The sequence below is a fragment of the Gossypium arboreum genome, chromosome 5 (genome assembly GCF_025698485.1).
Source record: "Gossypium arboreum isolate Shixiya-1 chromosome 5, ASM2569848v2, whole genome shotgun sequence".
NCBI classification, from domain to species: domain Eukaryota; kingdom Viridiplantae; phylum Streptophyta; class Magnoliopsida; order Malvales; family Malvaceae; genus Gossypium; species Gossypium arboreum.
Window position 1 is genome coordinate 67,515,412 of NC_069074.1, and position 24,164 is coordinate 67,539,575.

Below are 24,164 nucleotides of genomic sequence, written 5' to 3' on the forward strand. Positions count from 1 at the left end.
CTGGTTAAGAATTTTTTATAATTTTGTATGTTAAGTGGTAAATTTGAATCTAGAGACTGTGTTTAGTACGTAACATATCTGCTAAGTTGTTGTGTTTTGGCATGTAGAATCTACCCTAGTGAAACTAAGTTCAATAGGTATGTATACACCAGCCAATCAATATGTCTGAGATGTCAACAGTAAGTGTGGTAGAAATCATGTTTTCGAAGGAAAGTGTCTGTTCTGATAAGTCAAATGTTCTTTGTGAAAACAAAGAAGTAAGGTATTTGCTAGGTGTTAGAATTTCTCCTATAGATACTATCCACCAAAGATAGGTATCCGCGACATATCTATGTTGAAGAGTATGCCCATATGTACCTGCTATAGAGTGTCTACAACAACCTATTTTCCAGTGGTGTTGAAAATAGTAATTTTGATACTACAATTTTGACGAGTGAGTTCGTAACTATTAACTATTTAATATTTATGAGATCATTAGTGTCGTATTAAAAATTGGTTAATAATCATTAGTGTCGTATTAAAAATTGGTTAATAAGTTGTAATGTTTAGATATTTAATTAAGTAAAAAGGACTAAATAGTAAAAGCTTAAAAAGTTAGTTCTAGTAGTTAAATGTGTTAAATGGTTATTGAAATGTGAGTTGATGGACTTGTATGGTAATTAAACCATATAGAAAGTTAGTGGAAAATATGGACTAAGTTTGGTTAGTTATTAAGTTATATTTGTAAGGATAAAATAGTAAAATAATAATTATGTTAACATAAACTAAAAATAATATAAAAAAATTTATCATCATCTTTATGCTACCACCGAAAATTAAATGGGAAAACACCATTGTTGAAGAAAAAGATTCGGCCAAGCTAGGTTGGGTGCATGTAAGTGATCTTTGGTTCCATTTTTAGTAATTTTTATGTTTTTTGTAATCGTTTTAGCTCAATCTAGATAACTCAGGGGTTAATTTGTAAAATTGTTAAATGTTTTGGAATATGTCATTGATGAGTTTGATATGTTTTTGAAGTTTAATGGTAGAATATTAAGCTTGATTGTTAAATAGAATTATTTTGTAAAGTAATATTGTATACTTTTTAAGTTTAAGGATTCAATTGAAAATAATGAAAATAATGAAATTTTAGCTTGTAAGGACTGATTTGAAGCATTAGTAAATTCATCACATGTGGTTTAAGGTTTAATTGTGAAATAAGTTTGTTCTGGTCTTAAGGACCAAATGGAATAAAATGTAAAAGTTTGGGGCAGATGTGAAAATTTTGTAAATAGAAAATCATATCCGAATATTATATGAATTTGAATCTGTAACACCCCTAACCCGTAACTGACATCGGATTAGGGTTACGAGGCATTACCAGATAGACAGAACATTTCAGACCAATTCAGAATCACAGATATCATATAACATCATTTCATTAGCAATCATCTCTTAAGATGGTCTACGAGATCTAAAATGTACTTTTAAGAGACATTTGGGACTAAACCAAACACATTCATAAAGTTCAGAACTTTTAAAAAATTTCAATTCTATAGAGGTCACACGCCCGTGTGACCAGGCCGTGTGTCCCACATGAGCATCAGACACGCCCATGTGAACCAGACGTCCCAAAATAGAGCTTATATACAGACATTTTCCCACGGCCAACAGACACACCCGTATGCTACGACTGTGTGATTCTTAGCTAGCTACTGACTTAAGCCCACGGCCAACAAAGATGCCTGTGTGCTATGGCCATGTGGCGCAATGCAGGTTTGGTTTAAGCCAATTTGGCACCCCTTTATGGGTCATTCCTACAAGCCAAATTAAACAACATTTATACCTAAAATTTTCAACCAATTCCATACTCATAACATGCTTCATTATAACAAAAACATATTAGCTCATAAAACACTACAACCATACACCATTTGGCACCATCAACCAAATACCAATACTATATACAACATTTCATTTGTTAACCAACTCTCATGGCATAATATATACGCATCAAAACTTATATACATAGACCTTCTAGCCTATACATGCCATACTTTAAAATATTTACACTTTCAAAAGTACCAAAATGAGATCGATAGTGTGGTGACAATCCTCGACTATACCCGAGCCTTCAATAGCTACGATAACTGTAAAACAGACAGTAAACACAAAGAGTAAGCTACAAAGAGCTTAGTAAGCCAAATACAATTGGTCTAACTACTAAAGCAAATAAATACAATTCACCCATATAGATTCATAACCATTTCATAGAATAATTCATAAACTTAACCATGCTCCTTTGTTTGCATATATGTCATGCTTTATTTCCATACATATTTCACAGAGATAGAGTTTTTCATATTCAGAAATTTAGTACGATACAAACATACCTGCATAGGTTATAAATTTCATATACTCAAACTCAGATTTCATACGCTATCATCAGATGGGTCAGAAACGATATAGATGCTCATAAACAAGTACAATGCCGACGTCCCAGACGTGGTCTTACATGTAATTCAATATCGATGCCTCTGTCCCAGACAGGGTCTTACACGAAATCAGATACGATGTCGATGTCCCAGACATGGTCGTATACATAAATCTCAATTGAGGCCTGTGTCCCAGACACGGTCTTACACGATGTCTCAGACAGATGTCAACTTTTCTTAGAAACGTACAGAGCTTTTCAGATATTAACATATTATCATACTTTACTCCAAAGATATTCATCAGGCACTCAAGGCCATTCAATACAGGTTACAATTTATATATGCAAAATTTATTTCAATTAACACGTAATTGTAATTTTACTTATCTCAGACGGATTTCGAAATAAAACAAGTCGTCTATTCAACTATTTTGGACTTCCCCCGATCTAAGTCCGATTTTCTTTGTTCTTGATCTAATACAATACAAATTCAACCATTCAATCATTCATTTCATTCAATTTAATCCATATACACATATTTAGGGCACTTTACATTTTAGCCCTTACATTTTCACACTTTGACAATTTAGTCCATTTTTCACAAAATCACCAATATGCAAAATTTCTTTACAACAAGGGCTAGCCAAATTTTCATGGCTTCTATATAAGCCTATACAACAAGTTCAATTCACAATTTAGTCCTTCTAAACCTCATTTTCAAAATTTAAACCAAATAGCTCAATTTCATCAAAAACTCAAAGACAAAACTTATGAACCATCTACCAAGCCTTCATAATTCATTTAAAAACATCACAAAACTCATGATATCAACAATGGCATTTCATAAAATCTTTAACAAAAACAGAAATTCAGACATGGGTTTTGAATAACACGAAGCAACGATCACAGAAACGTGAAAATTATCAAAAATTGAGTTAAAATCGTACCTTAATCAAGAAATCAAAGTGCCAAAACCTAAAATGGCTTTCTCCTTTTTCTTTTTCTTTTTCTTTGATTTTCGGCTATAAGCATGATAATATGGCCAATTTCATGTTTTCATTTTATTATTATAACATTATAATCACCTTTTACCATTTTACCCTTAATGACATAACATTAATTTCTACCAACTCATGTCCATATTTGTCCATGCATTAGTACAATGGTCCAATTGACATGCAAGGACCTTTATTTTAAAAGCCAAGCCAAATAGGTGCTTTAGCATCTAGCACTCAACTTTTACACTTTACGCGATTTAATCCTTTTTCATAATTAAGCACAGAAACAGACAAATTAAATCACAGAAATTTCACAGATGTAAATTCACATATCACAGACACATAAAATAATATTAAAATATTTTTCAGACTCGAATTTGTGGTCCTGAAACCACTATTTCGACTAGGGTCAAAATCAAACTGTTACAGAATCTAATAAGTTGAAATAAACTATTTTATAGATCAAGAATAAATAGATAATCAGGGAAAAAGAAAAGTTGTTAACTAGTCCCTGAACTTTTACTATCTCTAAAATCTAGCCCTAGTAAGCTTGTTCAGTTTAGTTTGTTATAATTTGAAATGATATATTGATTGTGAAATTGGTTGTTGAATATTTTTGGTATAATTGATTTGTTATAAACTGTTGTGATTTGAGAAAGTAATTGTTTTGAACATTGTTAAGTGATGATGTGTTTTCAGCCGGATAAACGTGGGATAGAGTACAAGTGGCATGCCAATAAGTTATATTGTGCACTGTACGAGACTGACTTGTGATGAGATTATTATTCCTGATTTGTTATTATCCACTAAATATACTGAAGTTCAGCATTTGTTGTTGACTATTGTGTATATTTATAGTGATTCTAGCGTGTTACAAGGGGCAGATGTAAAGCCTTAGGGTTTGGCACTTGGTGCCCAAGCGTGTTTTCAATTGGATTGGCTCGTTTGAGTTTTCTGGCATGTTTCAAACGAATAATCGCGTACTCGTATCTATTAAATTACTTATCGTGCGAATTTCTCGTGATATTTGACTTGTTACTGAATTGTATAATGGATTGCATGATTTTTCGATATTACCATGACTTGATACTAATGACCTCATGTGATTGAACATATTATTCAACTCATATATGTATATGTATAAACTCACTTGTTGAATGATTATGGTTGACAGGATTTATTGTTGTTAATCTTGTTAATGTAATTGCTATGTTTATATGGTAAGTTTTATCATTTTAACAGTTGAACTTACTAAGTTTTATTGAAGCTTACTCTTATCATTTTCCTATTTCTTTGTAGATATTGCTTTGTGGAATCTTATGATCAAATCAATCTGAAGATCACACTATCCAGATACCTATCTGTAAATTTTGACTTGTTTATCTTAGGGTTGGTGCGTTTTGTATATGTTTTGGATACTTATTTCATGTGTAACACCCCTTACCCGTATTTGGAGCCAGAACAGGGTATGAGGCATTACCGGACTCACATTACAAGCAACCATACAATTTCGAGTCATAAATTTGTGTCCAAATTAAAACCATTTGCATTCAACCAACAGTCCCTAATACAAGCCTACGAGGCCCAAAACATGATTTGAAAGTAGTTTGGGACTAAACCGACAACTCGGGAAAATTTTACAAAACTTAGACAATTTTTACCCTTAACAGGGGTCACATGCCCGTGTGGGCAGGTCGTGTGGCTACACATGTAACACCCCTTACCCAGATTCGACATCGGAATAGGGTACGAGGCGTTACCGAACATAAACTAAGACAATCTTACAAAATTGAGACCTGAATTTTCGTCCAAATTTAAAAATTTCACTCACATTCATGTCGGCCCTTATATCGGCCCTCAAGGCCCAAAACATACATTGGGAGTGGTTCGAGACTGAACCGAGAACTTCCAGAACTTTCATATCACTTAGAAAATTTTTCTTCAAAACAGGAGTCACACACCCTTGTGGGTAGGCCGTGTGGTCACACGCGCCCGTGTGGCTTGGGACACACGCCCGTGTGGCTTGGGACACGCGCCCGTGTGGCTTGGGACACGCCCGTGTCCTCAGCCTGTGTAACTCTCTGTTTATGATGTCATCAACTAAATAGGGTCATACGACCAAGTCACATCCCCGTGTGCTTAGGCCGTGTGGCGAATTAAATTCCAAAATCAAGTGCAGACTTCACACAACCAGGGCACACGCCCATGTCCTGAGGCCGTGTCCTTCACACGGCTGAGACACACAGCCGTGTCTCTACCCATATGTTTACTACTATGCATTCTATTTTGCATTTATTAGAGTGCAGGGGACACACGGCCTGATCACATGCCAATGGGGCAGACCATGTGTCACACACGGCCTAGATACATGCCCGTGTGTCTACTTGTGTGGACCACTATAAGGCTATTTTCCAAGCCTTTTGTCACCCTTAGACACTCTCATACTTAAACATATCTTATGGCACATAGCATGTCACATTTTTGACAATCATTCATGCTTAATCAAGACTAATTCATACCCATGCAATGTCACCATTTCATAACCAATCAATATTATTAATCTTTCTCAATTCACACGTTAAAACATGATCATAGCCATAACAATTTTTCATCATTCATTCATTATACTTATGTGTCATATCATATCATCTATCATCATCAAGCATTCACATCACCAAGACTTCAACACATGCATGCATCAATAATCAGTATGAGCCACATCTCATGGCCTTATATAAATTGGACCATAAGCCATTCTAGGCCAACTCATTTAGCCACATTTACAACGACATAATTACTCAAAAGACAAAGTCCCTATACATGCCATAGACTCAAACTACTTGAATTCATCAATACCTGTAGAGATAGCTTGATAGTGTGATAGTTTCTCCGATGATCTCCAACCCGAGCTAGCTAAATTAACCTATAAAATATGGAAGGTAAAGCTTAGTAAGTTCATGTGCAAATAATAAACAACTATTAACATTCATTTACTTTATTCATCCATGAGAATACCATAATTACAATTAGCATTAAATTATAAGATTTCCCCTTATTCATTCTTAGTGCTTACTTATTTATCTCATAAACACTGTTTACATGTCGTGGCATTAGCCTAGCCACTATCGTCTCCCCACTATAATGTATCACATTAACTAACAAGTTATTTCTATCCTCTTAATTTCATGCACATTATTTGGGAGTAATCATAATCTCAACATATAATTCAACCATCTTTCACTTGTCTAAGCTGGTATCTTACTATATTCTCATAATGACTTTGTTCGACAATTATGCCCGTCTTTCTTTTCCTCATATCCAACGAAACACTATTTAAATAAATGAATCGTAAAATATCACAAATCAATTAGGCTCCTAAGCCCATCACGTGATCATTATTAAATCTTATCACACATCCATTCATCATAAATGTAAACATTTGTCACAAGAGTGTCAATGTTTCGCAAGCATAACTTGTTCATGTACATTCTCACCAAGAATTCATTACATATCAAATTCACGTCACATGAGTTCCGTGTACATACCTGTATCACTCGTAATATAGTCACATACTTTCTTGTTCTTAACATACCCGTTGAAATACAATTCAAGCATATAAACATATTAGATCACATCTCAATTCGGCCCAATAGCCTAACACATAATCATCACTTATATTTATCATATATCTAGCATCACAAGTATGTGCACTGTCAACCACAATGGGTAATAAACAGTTATTTCCACAATAATCATGAATTTACAATTATAGGCTTACGTACATGCCTGTTTACTCGTAGTAATTTCATTCTCATACTCTTAGAACTGTATCAATGCCATATTCTAGATATGGTCTTACATGAAATATCATATCCACACCATGTCCCTGACATGGTCTTATACGAAATCACACACCGATGCCATATCCCAGATATGATCTTATACAGAATCTTGGTAGTTCTAATATCATGACATTTGTATTCTACCCTTGAGGTTAAATCGGGATTTCTCATTTCTCGAAACTTCGTCAAAATCGTCTTTACAATTTTATAAAAACAAATATATACAATTCATGCAATATCAAAATAGTAAATACATAACATAAGGTTGCATTATTTACGCATGAACTTACCTCGATACTAAAATGGAAAAAAGGGACCTAACTGTCAATTTCACGTTTTTCCCCCGTTCCAGGCCCGAATCTCATTTTCTTTGATCTATAATATCACATTTAGCCTATTTATTAGTCACATTATTCAAATCAGACCACAATTCATACTTTTAAAAAATTACAATTTTACCCCTAAACTTTCACATATTTACAATTAGTCCCTAGGCTCTTAAAATGAAATTTATGAAATTTCATCCACATCAAAGACTAACCGAATTATTTAGCTGCTCATAGTAGCCCATATAATCTGCAATTTCACTCATATAACTCAAAATCTCCATACTTTACAAATTAACCTCTAATAGCATTTTACAACAAAAATCACTTAACAATAAATGTTCAACACACAACAAAGTTTCATTTTCTTCCATCAAACTTCACAATCAACTATCATGTTTCCATGGCTCAAAACCCTAGCCTTTCAATCATCTTTCAAATTAGTCCCTATTTAGCTAGCTGAAGCTTCAAGGGTTCCAAAAACATATAAATCAACAAAAACAAACACAAATTCCACTTACATGCAAGGGTTTAAGTTTTCTGAAAATTTGAGTCCTCTAATGGCTATTCTCTTGGTGGAAAATGGTGGAAGAAGATGAGCAAAGAAATAAAAATGATATTTTTGTTCCTTTTTGTTTATTTTATCATATAATAACCTAATACCAACCTAACCCATCCAACATCATAATTACACTCCATGTGCATCCACTTTCTTTTTTAATGGTCTAATTACCCAACAAATACCAAAACTTTTAAGTTCTATAGCTAATTAACAGATTTAGCTAATAGAACACAACTTTAGCACTTTATGCGATTTAGTCCTTTTGACTAAATTGAGTGTCCAAATGTCGAAATTTTCAAACGAGATTTTCACGAAATCATTCCGTGAAATTGTAGACCATAAAAATATAATAAAATAATTTTTTTACGTCTGATTTGGGGTCCCAAAACTACTATTCCGACTAGGCCCAAAATCGGACTGTTACAACACACGCCCGTGTCTCGACCCCGTGTAACTCTCTGACTTGTAACCCATGAACAAAGTGATGTCACACGACCAAGTCATACGTTCGTGTGCTAGGTAGTGTGGAAAATTAATTTTCATGATATAAGTGCAGACTTCACACAGCCAGGGCACACGACCGTGTTCGAGGCCATGCCATCTACACAGCTAAAACACACGCCTATGGGACAGACAGACACCCGTGTGTCTACCCGTGTGGACAAAATAAAGGTTATTTACCAAGCTATTTTCCACCCTCATTTACACCTACACAAACATCAATTCAATGGCAAAAAACATAATATACTTGGGCAACCAAAACATCCATAATATGACCAACACATGCCAATACAATAGCAACATCTATCACACTCACAACATTTATTACGCCCTAAATCCATCATGCAAATTTCACATATGCTAAGTATCATTAACTACATTCAAGACACCTATTTGTACACAAATGTATCATCTCATCAATAGATCACACTTCCAAACATTTCACATTCATAATTTGAATCATATTCCATCATTAACCAAGCATACCATAACCATACCACCAAAGTCATTGGCACATATATGAATATACTTAGGCTTACAACCATGTTAACCAAAATAAGACAATTTACATGGTCAAATATCAAATCAAGACCTTGACAAATTACAAGCCAATACATTGGTTAAAATCATAATGACACATATAACAAAATGACCATGCCCCTATATATGCCATACTTTCAAAATACTAAGATCATCAATACCCAAAATGAAAGTTTGATAGTGTGATTCGAATCTCCTTCAATCTCTGATCTGAGTTAGCTTGGCGACACTATAAAACATGGAAAACAAATGGAGTAAGCTTTATACTTAGTAAGCTCGTATGCAAGAAATAAGCTAACCTTACCATACTTATAACATTTAAATAATATAACATGATTAATTGTAAATTTACCATAGTCTCATGATCATAACTTATTCCATCACAAAACTTACCTCATATTCAACATTTCAAGCATTTAATAAATGTGAGCTTTACGTACATACCTGAACCATCATGAAATGAATTTACACAAAATCTCATCTTTAACATAGCCGTGAACCACTCGGAATAAAAGCGTCGAATATACAGGAAATTTGCACACTAAGTGCCACATATGTAGCCAAAGTTACCCAAGTCTCATATCACATAGTTGCTCACTCTCGAGCTATCAACGGGCCTGCTCACACAAGCTGTCAGTCAAGATGTAGCTACGCGGTGCTCCTCACACAAGCTATCAAGTATCAGCAACATATGCCGGTATAATCAGCCACCGATAAGACGTACAAGACCAGCACCCGAATCACATTATCACATAACAAATACTGACCCTAGTGACATGTCACTTGTATCCTTCCTTATTCCTAAGGTTCAAACGGGATTTCTTGCTTGTTGATTCATCTTCGGACTGGTTCATAGGATTAAGCTCATCCACATTTATCAAACATTCAATTCATGAAATATTAAAGCAATAAAATACAATACTATTAAAGTTTATTCCTAACATACGAACTTACCTCGGTACAAAATGGCTAATTGATCGATTTAGTCCACAACTTTGTTCTTTCTCCAGTCTAGGTCAGAACCTCATCTTTCTTGATCTATAATACCACATTTAACTTATTCAATCATCACATTATTCGATTTAATCCCAAAAACACCTTATGGAAAAAATTACATTTTTTCCCCTAACTTTTTAACTTTTTACATTTTAGTCTTTAGGCTCGTAAAATGATTTTCATTCAATTTCTTCATCACCCAAGCCTAGCTGAATATTATTAGTACCCATACCAGCCCACATTTTTCATTTATTCACATTTTTACACACATTTTACAACTTTTATAAATAGGTCCCTATTTGACATTTTCATCAAAAATCACTTGGTAAATGTTGTTTACCTAACATCAAACATACATTTTCTAACATTAGACATCAAAATATACAAATATGCTACATGGGTAAGATTTTTAGACTTTTATTTTCTTTCAAATTAGTCCTTGAAATAGCTAGATTAGGTTACACCAATCTCAAAAACATAAAAATCATTAAAAACAGGACAAGAACGGACTTACAATCGAGCTTGAAAGTGGCCAAACCCTAGCTATGTCTTCTTTTGAGAAATTTGGCTATAGGGGGACTAAATTGGGGAAGATGACATCTTTTTATTAGTTTTATTTGTCTTTATTTACCAAATGACCAAAATGCCCTTAATGCCAAACTTTGAAACTTCACCTAACCATGTCCCTTTTTGTCCAAATTAAAGAATAATAGTATAATTACCATTTAAATACCTCCAATTTAAAATTTCATAGCAATTAGACACCTCTAGCTTCTAGAACACATATTTTTTACCTATTGCAATTTAGTCCTATTAGTCAAATTGGACAATCAATCGATAAAATTTTTTAACGAAATTTTCACACAATCATTCAATCATACTGTATACCTTAAAGAAATAACAAAATTAATATTTATACTTCAGATTTCTGGTTTCGAAACCACTGTTCCAATTTGACCCTAAAACGAGATATTGCATCATGTGTTGCATCATAGGTTAGTATAAAGTTTTTTGAGCTTGTTTGTGTATTATCTTTGGCTTTGGGTATATAATGTCCATGTAAATTTGTTTTTGGCTACTTGATATAGACTTTATGAAAGTGTTTGAAATATGTTAAGATTGAATGTGAATAGATTGGATGAAATGGTAAGTTTGGCATGTGTTTAATGTATGGACTTTTGAACTTTGAATGCAAATTAGTTTGGTAAGAAATGTGGATTTGATTTGATAATTGAATTGTAGTTTCAATGAGGGCCCATTGGTTAGGCACTTAAGTTGATTGATTTGATATGTTTGAAGCATGTTTCAATGTGTTTTAAAGGTATGAAAATGGTTGTTTTTTGTTTGGCTTGGTACCTAAGTTTGGATGAATTTTACCTTGTTTTAAAAGCTATTTAAAGTGCACATGGCCTAGGACACAGGCTGTCACATGGCCATGTGCCACAATCGTGTGGCTTTTAGATTTCAAGTATAGGTTTTTCCACACAACATCAGGCTGTTACATGGTTGTGTGACCTTATTTCGAATAATCACACAGTTTGAAACACGGCCTGCGATACGGCCATGTGAACCTTATTTTGAATTGTACACGGTTTGGCCACACAACTTGGGTTCTGTCACACGGCCGTGTGACCCCTATTTCCAGAATTTTCAAATTTTTCTATAATTTTCTGTTTTGTTTCAAGTTAGTCCCTAATTTTTCCCAAACTATTTTTAAGTCGCTATAAGCTCAATTTAAGGCTTGTAAATGTAATTTTTCTATGAATGAAATTTAGATTTGAATGATGTTATTTAAATTAACAAATAAGTGGTTTAATTATGTTAATTGTTTCTGTATTGACATAATAATTTGTAACCCTAACCCAACGAAGAAGACGAGTTAGGGGTATTACATTTAATGGTATCAGAGGTACAGTTTAGTCGATTCTCGAACTAAACGTAACATGTTAAAGTGGACAAATAACATACCATATAAACTTGTGATAGTGTGATAATAATTGATTCGATCTAACCCCTATTTTTTATAGATTTAAAAGATGTCGGCAGAATTTGATCTTGCTGACAGTGATGAAGTAAATAGCAATGTCCCGACTTCCAAACAGGAAGTCAGTAGTAGTTTACTGATTTCACAAGTGTCTGAAAATGAAGTTTAAAATGTTTTCTTCGATTTAATGAGTCAGTAGTTCACGAAATTTATGTGAACCAAACTTATGGCTCAACAACCTCCACCCCCTATTGTACCTCCTGTGGCACCCCCGCCTCCTCAAACAATTGAAACGAGTCGATGGGTTCCTATTGATAAAATTAGAAATGTGGTGCTAAGGAGTTTCAGGGCAGAACGGGATGATCCAACTAAAGTTGAGTATTGGCTTGAAAATTTCCAACGAGTTTTCAAAGAAATGGCCTGTTCTCCTAGTGACTATCTTAGATGTAATGTGTTGTTACTTAGAGATGAATCTAACAATTGGCGGTCGATGTTAACAGTGGTGATACCAAGAAATAATGTTAATTGAGACTTCTTCAAATTTGAATTTAAAAGGAAGTATATCAGCAAAAAATACCTAGATGGAAAAAAGAAAGAATTTCTTAAATTAAAGTGGGGAAAAAATCAGTAACAGAATACGAGAGAGTTTGTGCATCTCAGTAAGTATGCTCATGAAATTGTGCCGAATGAGAAAGAAATACACATCCGTTTTGAAGATGAACTAAATGATGAAATTAAAATGCTAATTGGAAGGACAAAAATCTGAGAGCTCGTTATTTTATCTGATCGAGCACAAAAGTTGGAGGAAGTTTATAACCATAAGAAACAGAGAGAAATGACAGCTCGAGAATTTAGTAAAAGAAATTTCTCTAAGGGTATGTTTGTTTGCCAGGAAAACATTTTACGGAAAATATTTTTCTAGTTTTACGGTGTTTGGAAGAGTGAAAATATTTTACATTTGGAAAATATTTTCCAAAACACAGGTAAAATGAGTATGAATTTACAGAAAATGCCTTACCGATTTTATTTCTGTAAGACATTTTCCAACTCTCACCAGTTTACTTTCTCCTCCTTCCTTCCGTTCTTCATCCCTTCTCCTTCTTCATCCAGGTAACTTTCCTCCTTCTATTTTTTCCTTTCTTCATCTTTTATAATCTCTTCTGTTTTTCCTTAACTGTGTCTGTCACATATCTTCTCTTCCCAAGCAAATTACACGTTGCTATTTCGTTTTGCTCAAATCTTCCTCTTCGCAGGGTCTTGGCTTAAGGTATGACATCTTCTTTATCTTCTTATCCTTTCCGTTTCTTCTTGTTCTTGAAAAATTGCTTAAGGTATGCCATCATTTTGGTTCTGTATTGTTATACTGTTGAATACCCATTTGTTTTTTGTGTTGAATTAGTGGTGGATTTTTTCTGAAAATGAAGTAGCGTTGGTTTGGATTTTATGCCTTTCTTTGTTTCTTTATTTTTAGTTTTTTTTCTAGGTTTGGGATTAAAATATGAAAATGATAATCCAAATGATGAAAATGATAATTATTTTTAACTCAAGATGAGGGTAAAGTTAGATACATAAAGAGGCATATCATTTCAAAATGATGCATTATTTGGGAGTGGAAAGGGATATGCTTAAAAATAATCTTTAGAGCATAAATTTTTCATCATAAGTTGATTTAACAATGCCCAATTTGCACCACATATAACAACATTTATTTTTGTTTTCTGCTAATCTGCAGTCCAATCCTGTTTTAGAAGCATTTGGTAATGCTAAGACTATTAGGAACAATAACTCAAGGTGAGTATATTTTGTTTTAACAAGTTTTACACCCTGCATGTAGTAGATTCTATGTTATAATCGTTTTTTTTTTTTTTTTTACCTTTACATGCATGTTTTGAATGATGTAGTCATTTTGGTAAGTTTGTGGAGATTCAATTTGTTCAGAGGGGAGGATTTCAGGAGCTGCCATCAGGAGTTACTTATTAGAAAGATCACGTGTTTGTCAAGTGTCTGATCCTAAGAGAAATTATCACTGTTTCTACATGCTTTGTACAGCACCACCAGAAGTAAGTAGTTTTTTATTGCTTTAATCAAGTTGCTTATAAATTATTTGATACAATGTGTTCTTATATAGTCTTTCCCCCATTAAGCATTTTCCATGTTTACTTTTAATGATTTCTAGATTATCATAGTACCAAAATGTTCTGTCTAGAAAAGATTTAAGTTCCATTGTGAGAATGATCTTTCCCATATTTTTAGCTTGTGATTTCAATATATCTGGATGTGCTTAATGCTTGAAGGTTGTAATTTAGGTTGAACTATGATAATTTTTATTGTCTCTCATTCTTATCTATCCCCCCTTTTCTACTTGATTCTCCATCTCCCTCTTATCTTTGATTTATTTATTGGTGTCATTCTCTTAGCCAACAAAAGAATAACTTACAAGTTAAAGATTTTCACTTTAACATTCTCTTTGCCAAATTTATTATTGTTGAACTGGGGTCTTTTAGGATGTACATTGGAGGCCCTAAGATATCATTATTATGTGATTGTATTATGGCTTCCATGTGATGTGATTATAGACATGAGTCATTTGTGGCTCCTACCTAGTTCACCTTCTTTTAATTCCAATCATTAATTCGGGTTCTAAAGCTGCATTGGTGTATACAATCTATTATCCTCCAAGCTTAGTGTCTAGTGATTTTGTATTAGATTTCCTAGCATGCTAGTGGTCCCAAGAGACATTCACAGCTTCTAATAGTTGTGGTATAGAACATCAAATATGAGGCAGTTTCTTGTTTCTAGAAAACCAGTTTTTAGCCTTTTGTTTAACTTAGATGCCATATTACTGTCTTGATCTGAATAAGAAAGGCCTTCAATTTTCTAAATCATTCCACTTCCAATTTTATTAATCTTCTATTTCATGCTTTGATTTTAATTTCTGTCTACCTTTATTCAATGTAATATTAGCTTATTAGAGAGGAAGAATCAACCAAAAAAGCTAGGTCAGCTTCCACAACTAAGAATTCCACAAGTATGAAAACTCGAAAGTGGTCTGTCATTGGGTTAGGCCTTTACACAAATATGAAAACTAGAGAGCAGACATTCTATGTAAGTTTTAGTTTAGCAATATTTCAATTTCTGCTAATTTATAACTATTTACCTTGCTATAATTTTATAATTTTTAGTTTGGATTGAGATCAAATACAACAGTCAGGTCGGACATCAACTGCAAGCTCTTCAGTGAAGTTGAAATCACCAAATAGGAAACGCCAAACTGGTGGAGATCCTATAAGCACACAAGAATCAGTTGCAAATTAAAAGCAAGCAAAGAGCTTTGGTATTTTGTTAGTTTGATATTGGATATTGGATTTGGTTGGTATTAGTATAGAGTTTGTGCTAGTATAGCCACTGTTTTGTTTTTGGTAAAGGCAATATTTTGGTGTTGGTTGATATTGCTATAGGCACTTTGTTATTGTTGGGTTCTTTTTGCTTATGTAAATGCTGGATGGGTTGATAAAAGCCTACAATATTTCCATTCAATAAAGGACATACAAGGATTAATCCATACTGCTAATCATTGTATTTGTATAACTGACTTATCAGCTCGATATGGAAATATATGAATTAACCCATACTACTGATCATTACTATTGTATAATTGGCATATTAGCTCGATTTTATTGCTTTGATTGTTTTCAATTTATGAAAGTTAATATTTTAGCTTAATAATTGAATATTATTATTTATTTATAAATAAATCATTGCAATATATGTAAAAATAATTTAATTAATATATATATAATAAACTCAATTAAACAATGAAAAGATAATAAATTCTTAAATATATATTTGTTTAGTTTAAAGCAGTTTTTATGAAATATTTTCAGAAAATTTGCGAAACAACAGAAAATATTTTACAATATTCATCCAAACACCAAAAAAGTAAATCATTTCCAGAAAAATAAATCATTTTTCAGAAATTATTTTCTGAAAAATATTTTACTGACAAACAAACAGAGCCTAAGTCATTTTCTGCACCATCAAAAAAATCAAAAGAAAATTTTAATCGCATCACTTCACCATCTGAGCTTTCGGGTAAAAACTTTCGGGTAAAAATGAATCAAGAGAACATGATTCGAAACCTCATAACTCAATTCAATTAACTCAATTTAAAAAAATAATAATTTTGTCGCATCTGGAAAAACTCCAATTGCTCATAATGATCATTCTCTTTTTCCTTTTTTTTTTCATGCAACCAATGTTCGTTCTCTTTTTTATTGAAAATGGGCAATATTTACTTGTCTGCAATTGCGACCAAGATAGAGCACTAGAACTACCAACTTATGTTTGATGTAATTGTATTTTCAACCAGCTATAAGCTAGTAAAAAGTTTTATTTAAAGACCAACAATTTCCGCCTCAGAAGAGAATTAAACACTCCATATCATCCATAGGTTCAATCTGTAGAACATGAACTATTAGCATGTCAAAAATATATATAAATATGCAAGTTAAACAACAAGACTTTAACACAGAAAAATAATACCAACATTTAATGGGGTACATGAATTAACAAATGCCACATGGCTTTGGTCAGATATTTTTCACTTCATGCATTTTTAAATTGTTCAACAAGGGAAAAGGCTGAATTAAAAGCAAACAAAATTTTATGATATTAAAATCCACAAATTACAGACTTTTCTTCACCAATTACAATACAGAACATATTTGGGGCAAATGGAGTGAAAGCTTGTAACTACAATGTTCGCAAACAAAATGCCATTAGTAAAGCTAAATAGTATTTTGTCAAAATTTTTCCGTATGTACCTCTGTTTGATGGTTAGAGCTAAAGAATTTTAACACAAATGTTGGGAGTTCTCACTGATACATACCAAATGAAGAATTATACCAAAAATCCGATTGTCGACATAACTCTCTCTCCATAAAGGGAAATCCTAGAAGAAAATATTGACTTCCCTTTCACTCATCTCGTAAACATGATCTCTTGCATCTGTCAATGCACTCTGCATGAAATCGAGAAAAACAACCAACTTAGAGACAAACCAGAAATGAATAAGGAACCTAAACATGAAAATAGCATTTGCCAAAAGAGAAGGTGAAAAAAGCCAGAATTTTGTCAGATTAGATATGAAAAAAGCCAGAATTTTGTCAGATTAGATATGACGCAGAAGATGCAATGGATTTTACGTCAGAAATAACAATTACCTGCCCAAATTTTGTAAGAAAGTTACTCGCAAGGTTGAGCGATGTTACTGTTACATATTCATTGGCCTTGAGTGCTTGAGCAATGGCAAAAGCACCATCATCCTACATAAAACCTCAAGTAAAATGATGCAGCATGCGGAAAATCATCAAAATTTATAAATATTAATAAGGAAAAACAAAATTTACCCTAATCTCGTTGAATCCCAAGTCAAGTGAAGTTAAGGTTTCATTAACCACTTTCAAGCTGCGAGCCAGATAGGCTGCACCCTGCCAAATACATGTATAACAAAGCAAATACTAAGATTCATTGTATATGGTGGTTTAATGAAAAAATATGGTGTATCAGGAGGTACAAACTTCATCTCTAAGTCCATTTGCTCGCAAGTCCAGAATTGATATGGTATTATTATATCTCAACATATCTGCAACAAACTCTGCACCCTTTGGTCCTATCTACAAGAGATCCCATTTTGAATTGTTATACATAAAAGATAAGATAATTGAAATTAGTTTTTATAGAGGTTTATGGATGTGAGTTTACCTGACACCAACCAAGCTTTAGTGTTTTTACATTTCCATGAAATTTAAGAACTTCAGACAAAGCCTTTGCTCCATCTGCTCCAATGGGATTATAACCAAGTTCCAACTGAACAGATGAGGGAGACAGAAAGGGAGACAGGAGTCAATCAGGCCATCGTCCCGATTGGGGTATAAAAAGGGAGGCATGATAAAAAGATGATGATAATGATGAAAAGACTCACATTTTTAATGACTGTGTTATCTTTTAAGGCCTCAGCTATTGCACCAACCCCCTTCGCTCGAATATTATTTCCACCCTACGACAGTAGAAACCAATTATTGTCTTCATATAGGTGCATCATACATGCTCCAAATATTACCTCAAAAAAGAGACATGCTCCAAAAATAATTAAATATCAAAATATATTACATGAGAAATTAGCGAAGCATTCTCTTCTCACCAGGTCTATGGTTGTTACTGTCTGGTTTTCTTTCAAAGCATCAGCAATTTTTTCTGCGCCCTGATAAATTTTCAAAATTTTGTATCAATGAAGTTTAACTCCAAGTATACAAGTGTAATTCTAAACAAGGTCGAACAAAGAACATATCCAATTAAAATATATATATACCATAACTGGGTTGCCACTGTTTAGCTCTTATAAATGAAAAACCTACTAGTGAAAACTTGGTATAGTAACTGTTAATTTATTGAATACCTCATCACCAATGTCGTTCATGTAAAGGTTCACCCATAGCAAGTTCTTGCTCCTTTTGATATATTCCGCAACATGAAAAGCACCTTTTGCCGTTATTGAGTTGTTCCCAAAGTCCAGTAGGGTAATTTTTCCTAGAAAGAACATGTTTGTTAGATGAACTGCTGCAATAGGCAGGGAAAGATAAAAGCCAATGACTACACACGCATGCACCAAAAAAAAAGTCAATATAACAAATGTAAACCTTTATGTGAAGATAAGCTTGAAATCAAGGAGCGAATTCCTTCATCACCAATTGAATTTCCATGTACATGAAGTTCCTGAAAAAAAAAAAAAAACTCAAGGAATTACAAATTACAATCACTGTATAATAGATCCACAAACAAATAAAATATAACCATTTGTCCAATTTTCTTTGTCCTCTTTCCTTCTTTGGAATTCCCAAAATTGTCCTCTCTTTTTTTTTTTTCTTTAATGCCTAGCCTTTACTTGGTAGAGTGAATAAAATTGAAAAATAAAAAATTAGAGAAAAAATAGAAAGATTTTTTTTTTCTTTCCATTAGTGTGTTTGGTAGGATAAACAGAAGAATGAAAAGAAAAAATTAACTTTTTGTTCCATGAATTGCTTTGTAAAGTTGAAAAATAAGAATAAAGAAAAAGAAAATCCTTAAAAATGCATTATCTTGTAAATATGCACACTTAACTTGTATCTCTCTCTCATTTTCTTTCTAATTAGCATTTCAAATAATATTCCAGATATAAATGGCCCAAGACATAGTACTTTTGCCTTTTGGATCAGACTGAAACATATCAATTTAAACCCAATTTGTAGATGCCAAAATTGAAAAGGACTGAGGCCCAACATTTAACTCCATTTTGAAACCCTATTATGAATTTAAGAGAAAGCCCTAGTCTCTCCTTTTATTGTTCTTCATCAACATTCTCCTCTTATTCTCAGTATGACAACACAGTCACAAAATTACTCTGCCTCCATTTGTCTTCAGTTCTTCCTTCTTTCATTTGCAAGAGAAACTAAGCAAAGGGCAAAAAGATACATCCAAAAGTTCAGAGCTGTGTGAGGCACGTAAATCATACTCTTACCAGCCTTGTGTAATGTTGACACTGATACACTGACCCTAAATGCCCGAAACCACGTAACAGAGCTTTATGACTACTTACTGAAAATGACCACTCTAATCACAAAAGCATTTCATCCAATATATGAAGGTCTCTAATGCTCCAAACCATTACGTAAGTACCAGAAGTAATGTTAAAATGGAAGTATTATATCAAACGAATAAGGTGTCAAAACCGGTAGCCTTTCATCATGTAGTTTAGAACAAACAGTAGCTGAAGTGAATAGGAAATGTACCCGTAAAGACTTGTTCCCCTCGAGTCCTTTGGCCAATGCATTAGCCCCCAGAGCACCACCATAATTACCACTTGAACAGTAACATTATGTCAGAAAGTTTTTCATATGCTGGTTAAAAAAAAAAAAAAAAACCAGATGTACAAAGAAACTTAAGCAGATATTTGCTTTTAATCAAAACACAGTTCAAGAATGGAAGGTGCATATGCCATCCAGCCTACTGAGACATAAACTATTACGTAAAAAACTCAAGATGGTTTTAGAATACAAAAACAGGAAGACTTTAACTTACTTTAGGTGAAAATTGCGGATAGTCTTATTCTCAAGAAGTGCTCCCGCTAAAGTTGTAAATCCCTATCTCCATTCCATAAAAACAGAGAATAAAGAATAAATGCCACTTGCTTAATTAAATTTGAAGCAATGATGTAAAGAAATTGGCAAGGTAATTTCTTACAGAATAGTCTATCATATTGTTATTGAGTTCAAGGGCACGTAAGGTTGAATTTTTCTTCAACAACTCAGCAATTGCCTTTGCACCCTGCATAAGGTAGTGATTCACCATTAAAGTAAATCTCCACTGCAAAGGCCTTTACTTCTTCGCAATGCAATTCCATGGAAAACAGAATGGATATTAACAGAAAGCTAACCTCATCCCCTAAGTCAACACTGTTTAGCTGGAGCTTTTGAATGCCAGTGTTATTCACCAAAATATCGCATAGGCACTGCAGGCGAAGGTAGATTATTTATAATAGACATTGAAGCATTAACAAAACTCTCAGCAAAAATGTGAATCCACAGAACGTTGGCACAAACAATATTTATATATATTGCACTTTATTGATGACATTTGAAACATTAGGTGCCCTTGTTTGGGAAAGCATATGCTAGAAACTAGAAAGTACAGTACACAGCTTCTATGCTTAGCCATGCTCCCAATTAAATCACAACATCCAGTGGGATTCAAACATTCATGCAATTAATACAGTACTTCTATCTACAAAATTACAGAAGTTCATAACCTTCCTATAGCAAACAAATATTTCTTGATATTCTAAGAACAAATAAATAAATAAAATCCCCACAGATTAGATTTCTAAAGTATCTATGTTATGAAGACGTGCAGAAAAGAATTCCACATCACCATATGCATGTAATTTATTTTAGTATTAGACTGCTTGACAATTTAAAAGAATTCATGAACTATCCTTCAACGGTTACAAGTACACCTTAAATTAAAGATTACCTCATAATAGGTGATTTAGTAGTAGGGAAAAAATGTTTTTACTATTTCCATTATAAACAATATAGAACTTGCTCATAGGCAATTTTTTTTATCAAGGATCCAAATATGAACTTCCATCCCATTATAGTTCATTATGACATTATCAAATGAAAAACAAATACAAGCTGCAGAGATGATCTTATAGGAAACCTATAAGAATGAAAATTAGTAATCATACAATAGCGGCAAGGGATATGAAAGAACAAGGAGTCTCTGAATAAACAGATGTATCCCTATACACATTAGGTACCAAAAGGAAAATTTATGTTGATTGAGCAATTTCTTTCATCTTACTATTATTACATATAAAATAACTGAGCCCTCAATGTTGGAGGACAGGGAAATTTAACTATTTGTAAAGTTGTCAGTTATATAATGGCAAATTTAGGCTGACCTTTATTCCTTCATCTCCAATGGGATTGCCTGAAAGATCAAGGGTTTTCAATACCGTATTTGCTTCAAGAACACCATCAAAGGCTTCCATTCCTCTGGCTGTTATTCCATTAGCAGCAAAGCTTACTTCCTCAACGATCTGAAAAGGAGAAGTACTCATTCAGAGAATGCATAGCAAGGAGCACCAATGCTTCAAACTTTCACTAATGAAATAGAAAAGTTCGTACAGAACACAGTCAACATGAGGATCTTACAGGATAAGATAAAACACCTCATTCATAATAATGGACACAAAGAAAATAATAAAACAACATAGTAAAATAAAGACTAGGAAAGCATAACCTGATTGTAACCTAAGCTCTCGGCAAGAAAAAACAGTCCTTCATCTCCAAAGTTGCGTCCTAATAAAAATGTATAGTAAGGTTTATCATGTTTCGTTCACATGAAATGAATCCACATGCAGTAAAAAATATATTGCATCTTAAATCCAACTGGATAACTTGCTAACAATGCTAAGGAAAGAAAGTAATTACATCACAATGAAAACTTTTAAAAGACTAGTAGACCATTTCTACTGTCCATTAACTGCATCTTGGATTTTCGTGGCTGCATCATTAAACTCAGACATGAAAAGTGAATAGGATTAAAATAGGTGCTTCACTTTTTCTATGGAAATAGTCTACAATCAGTCAGCATACCTGACATATCAACACTGCTGAATGCCCTAAGTTCCTTGGCAAACTCATTGAGTGTCAGCTTTGACTGTCTATCAATCTTAGCAGTAACACTTGACAATAGATTTGTTCCTGCGGCAAAAGACCACTTCACTCCTTGTGAAGGAGATTTATTTTCAACAGATGAAGACCTAGATGGCTTCGGCATAAGGAGTTTCTCCACCAATTTCCATAAAACTGTCAGCTGAAGACATCAATTAGGGTACATGTAGGATAAACATAACAAAGAATATGTGCTGCACTCGTGTAAACATTCCGTACAAAGCCTAACGCAGTCCCAATAAAAGGAAAAGAAAGATTCCAAAATGCCATTCATATGCCTAGCGCAACAGAAAGAAATAGTAAGGTATAAAAACTGACAACACGTTGGCTTAAAGACTAAAATAAATGCTAAAGTCGGATTAAAAATCAAATGCCATTAAAAAATGTAATGCTTATAGCTATGGCCTGAGTAAGCAATCAAGAAAAACCAGAGCGCTGGTAAATTTTCATTGTGCTCAACCAAATTGGGGAATTTCAACAACCTCATCCAAATTATTGACGAAACTCATGAATTTATACATAAGAATGCAATCAGTTAGATTCTTCCAAATTCACCATCCACTAGAAAAGAAGAGAAACGGAAATCCATACCAAAAGTAGCGGCGATAAAAACGCCAGCGGGCGCCACAAATGTTGCAATCTGCTTCACCGGAGCACTACTGAGAGGCTGCTGCGCCTGCGACTCTCCGTAAACACGCCGCCTCGCGCCTCCCTCCGCACCGTACGCTGCCGTTACCACCAATCTCTTGGACCTGGAGTAACGTCTCCTAGTAATAAACCAAGCAGAATCATGACCAAGACAGCGGCCGTAGTCCGAAGCCAACGCTTGAAGGCCAAGCATCTGCTTCTTCGGAAGAACCTGAGAATAACGAAACATATAAACAAATAGAGTAAGCTTCACCTTTCGAGAGACCGAAGAGATTAAGAAAAAGAGTGAGCGCGTGTAATTACCTTGGGATGAGAGTATAGAGGGAGAGTGGAAGTGAGGGCCATGGAAGTGGAGGTTAAATGCGCATAAGGGTAGAGAGGCTGCTATCTTGCACCTACCGATTGGACTTTACAGTTTACAGAGAAGAAGAAGAAGAAGGGATAGGAGCGGCGAACAGAGCGACAGTATCTCCAGGATGTTGTCTAATTATAAAACCAAAAAACTAAAAATAAAAGCATATGGACTTTGCAAAGTTTGCATTAAACAAACAAGACTTTTCGGGTTGGGTTTATCTTGATCCCTAAAAGAATTTGATGATTTTCTGTCCGGGTCAGGCCGGCTTAACCAATTTAATAATTCTCTCAATAATTTTTTTTATTTTATATAATAATTGGATGTCATTTATATATATTTATTTAGATTTTCTAAAATTGATAAAATTATATATCTATTTTTAAAATTTTATAATAAAATCATACATATTTTATGATCATTTTAAATTTGATCGAATAATTAAAAATAAATTTTAATTTAATTTAATTTAATTTATAATCATAATCACAATTCTTTTTTTTAAATCTAATGATAAGAAATTCAAATATTAAGATAATATTATTTATATTTACGATGAATTTTAAATTTAAATTTAATATTAAGATAAATACTATTTAAATATGAAGATATTTTAATTAATTTTATTTATATTTAAGATTAATTTTAATTTTAATTTTAATATTAATTAAATAATGCAAATATTAAGATTATTTATTTTTATGATAATTTTTATATTATATTATATT

General features: G+C 33.3%; 1 protein-coding gene across 2 annotated transcripts; it reads right to left on the bottom strand.

Annotated features, from left to right (window-relative positions):
• Positions 1-16,807: 16,807 nt before the first annotated feature.
• On the bottom strand, positions 16,808-23,643 carry LOC108453833 (uncharacterized). 2 transcript variants are annotated; one of them, XM_017752157.2, is made up of 18 exons: positions 23,388-23,643; positions 23,028-23,295; positions 22,359-22,571; positions 22,003-22,061; positions 21,662-21,799; positions 20,633-20,707; positions 20,440-20,523; positions 20,278-20,339; positions 19,989-20,058; positions 18,861-18,936; positions 18,620-18,750; positions 18,365-18,424; positions 18,146-18,220; positions 17,926-18,030; positions 17,742-17,837; positions 17,571-17,651; positions 17,385-17,486; positions 16,808-17,182 (listed from the first exon to the last, which is right to left on the bottom strand). In XM_017752157.2, the coding sequence occupies exons 1-18, from the start codon at positions 23,427-23,429 to the stop codon at positions 17,114-17,116; spliced, it is 1,806 nt and encodes a 601-aa protein (XP_017607646.1). In that variant the 5' UTR covers positions 23,430-23,643; the 3' UTR covers positions 16,808-17,113. The 2 variants fall into 2 exon arrangements, with proteins under 2 accessions (XP_017607646.1, XP_017607647.1); XM_017752158.2 differs by lacking the exon at positions 23,388-23,643 and having other exon boundaries at positions 22,359-22,578; positions 23,028-23,157.
• Between the last annotated feature and the right edge of the window lie 521 nt (positions 23,644-24,164).

Coding starts and splice junctions, on each gene's coding strand:
- LOC108453833 (XM_017752157.2), bottom strand. CDS start 23,429: ATGGCCCTCACTTCCACTCTCCCTCTATACTCTCATCCCAAG. Junction 22,572..23,027: donor TTTTATCGCCGCTACTTTTG/GTATGGATTTCC, acceptor TTCAGCTGACAG/TTTTATGGAAATTGGTGGAG. Junction 18,425..18,619: donor TGAACGACATTGGTGATGAG/GTATTCAATAAA, acceptor AAAATTTATCAG/GGCGCAGAAAAAATTGCTGA.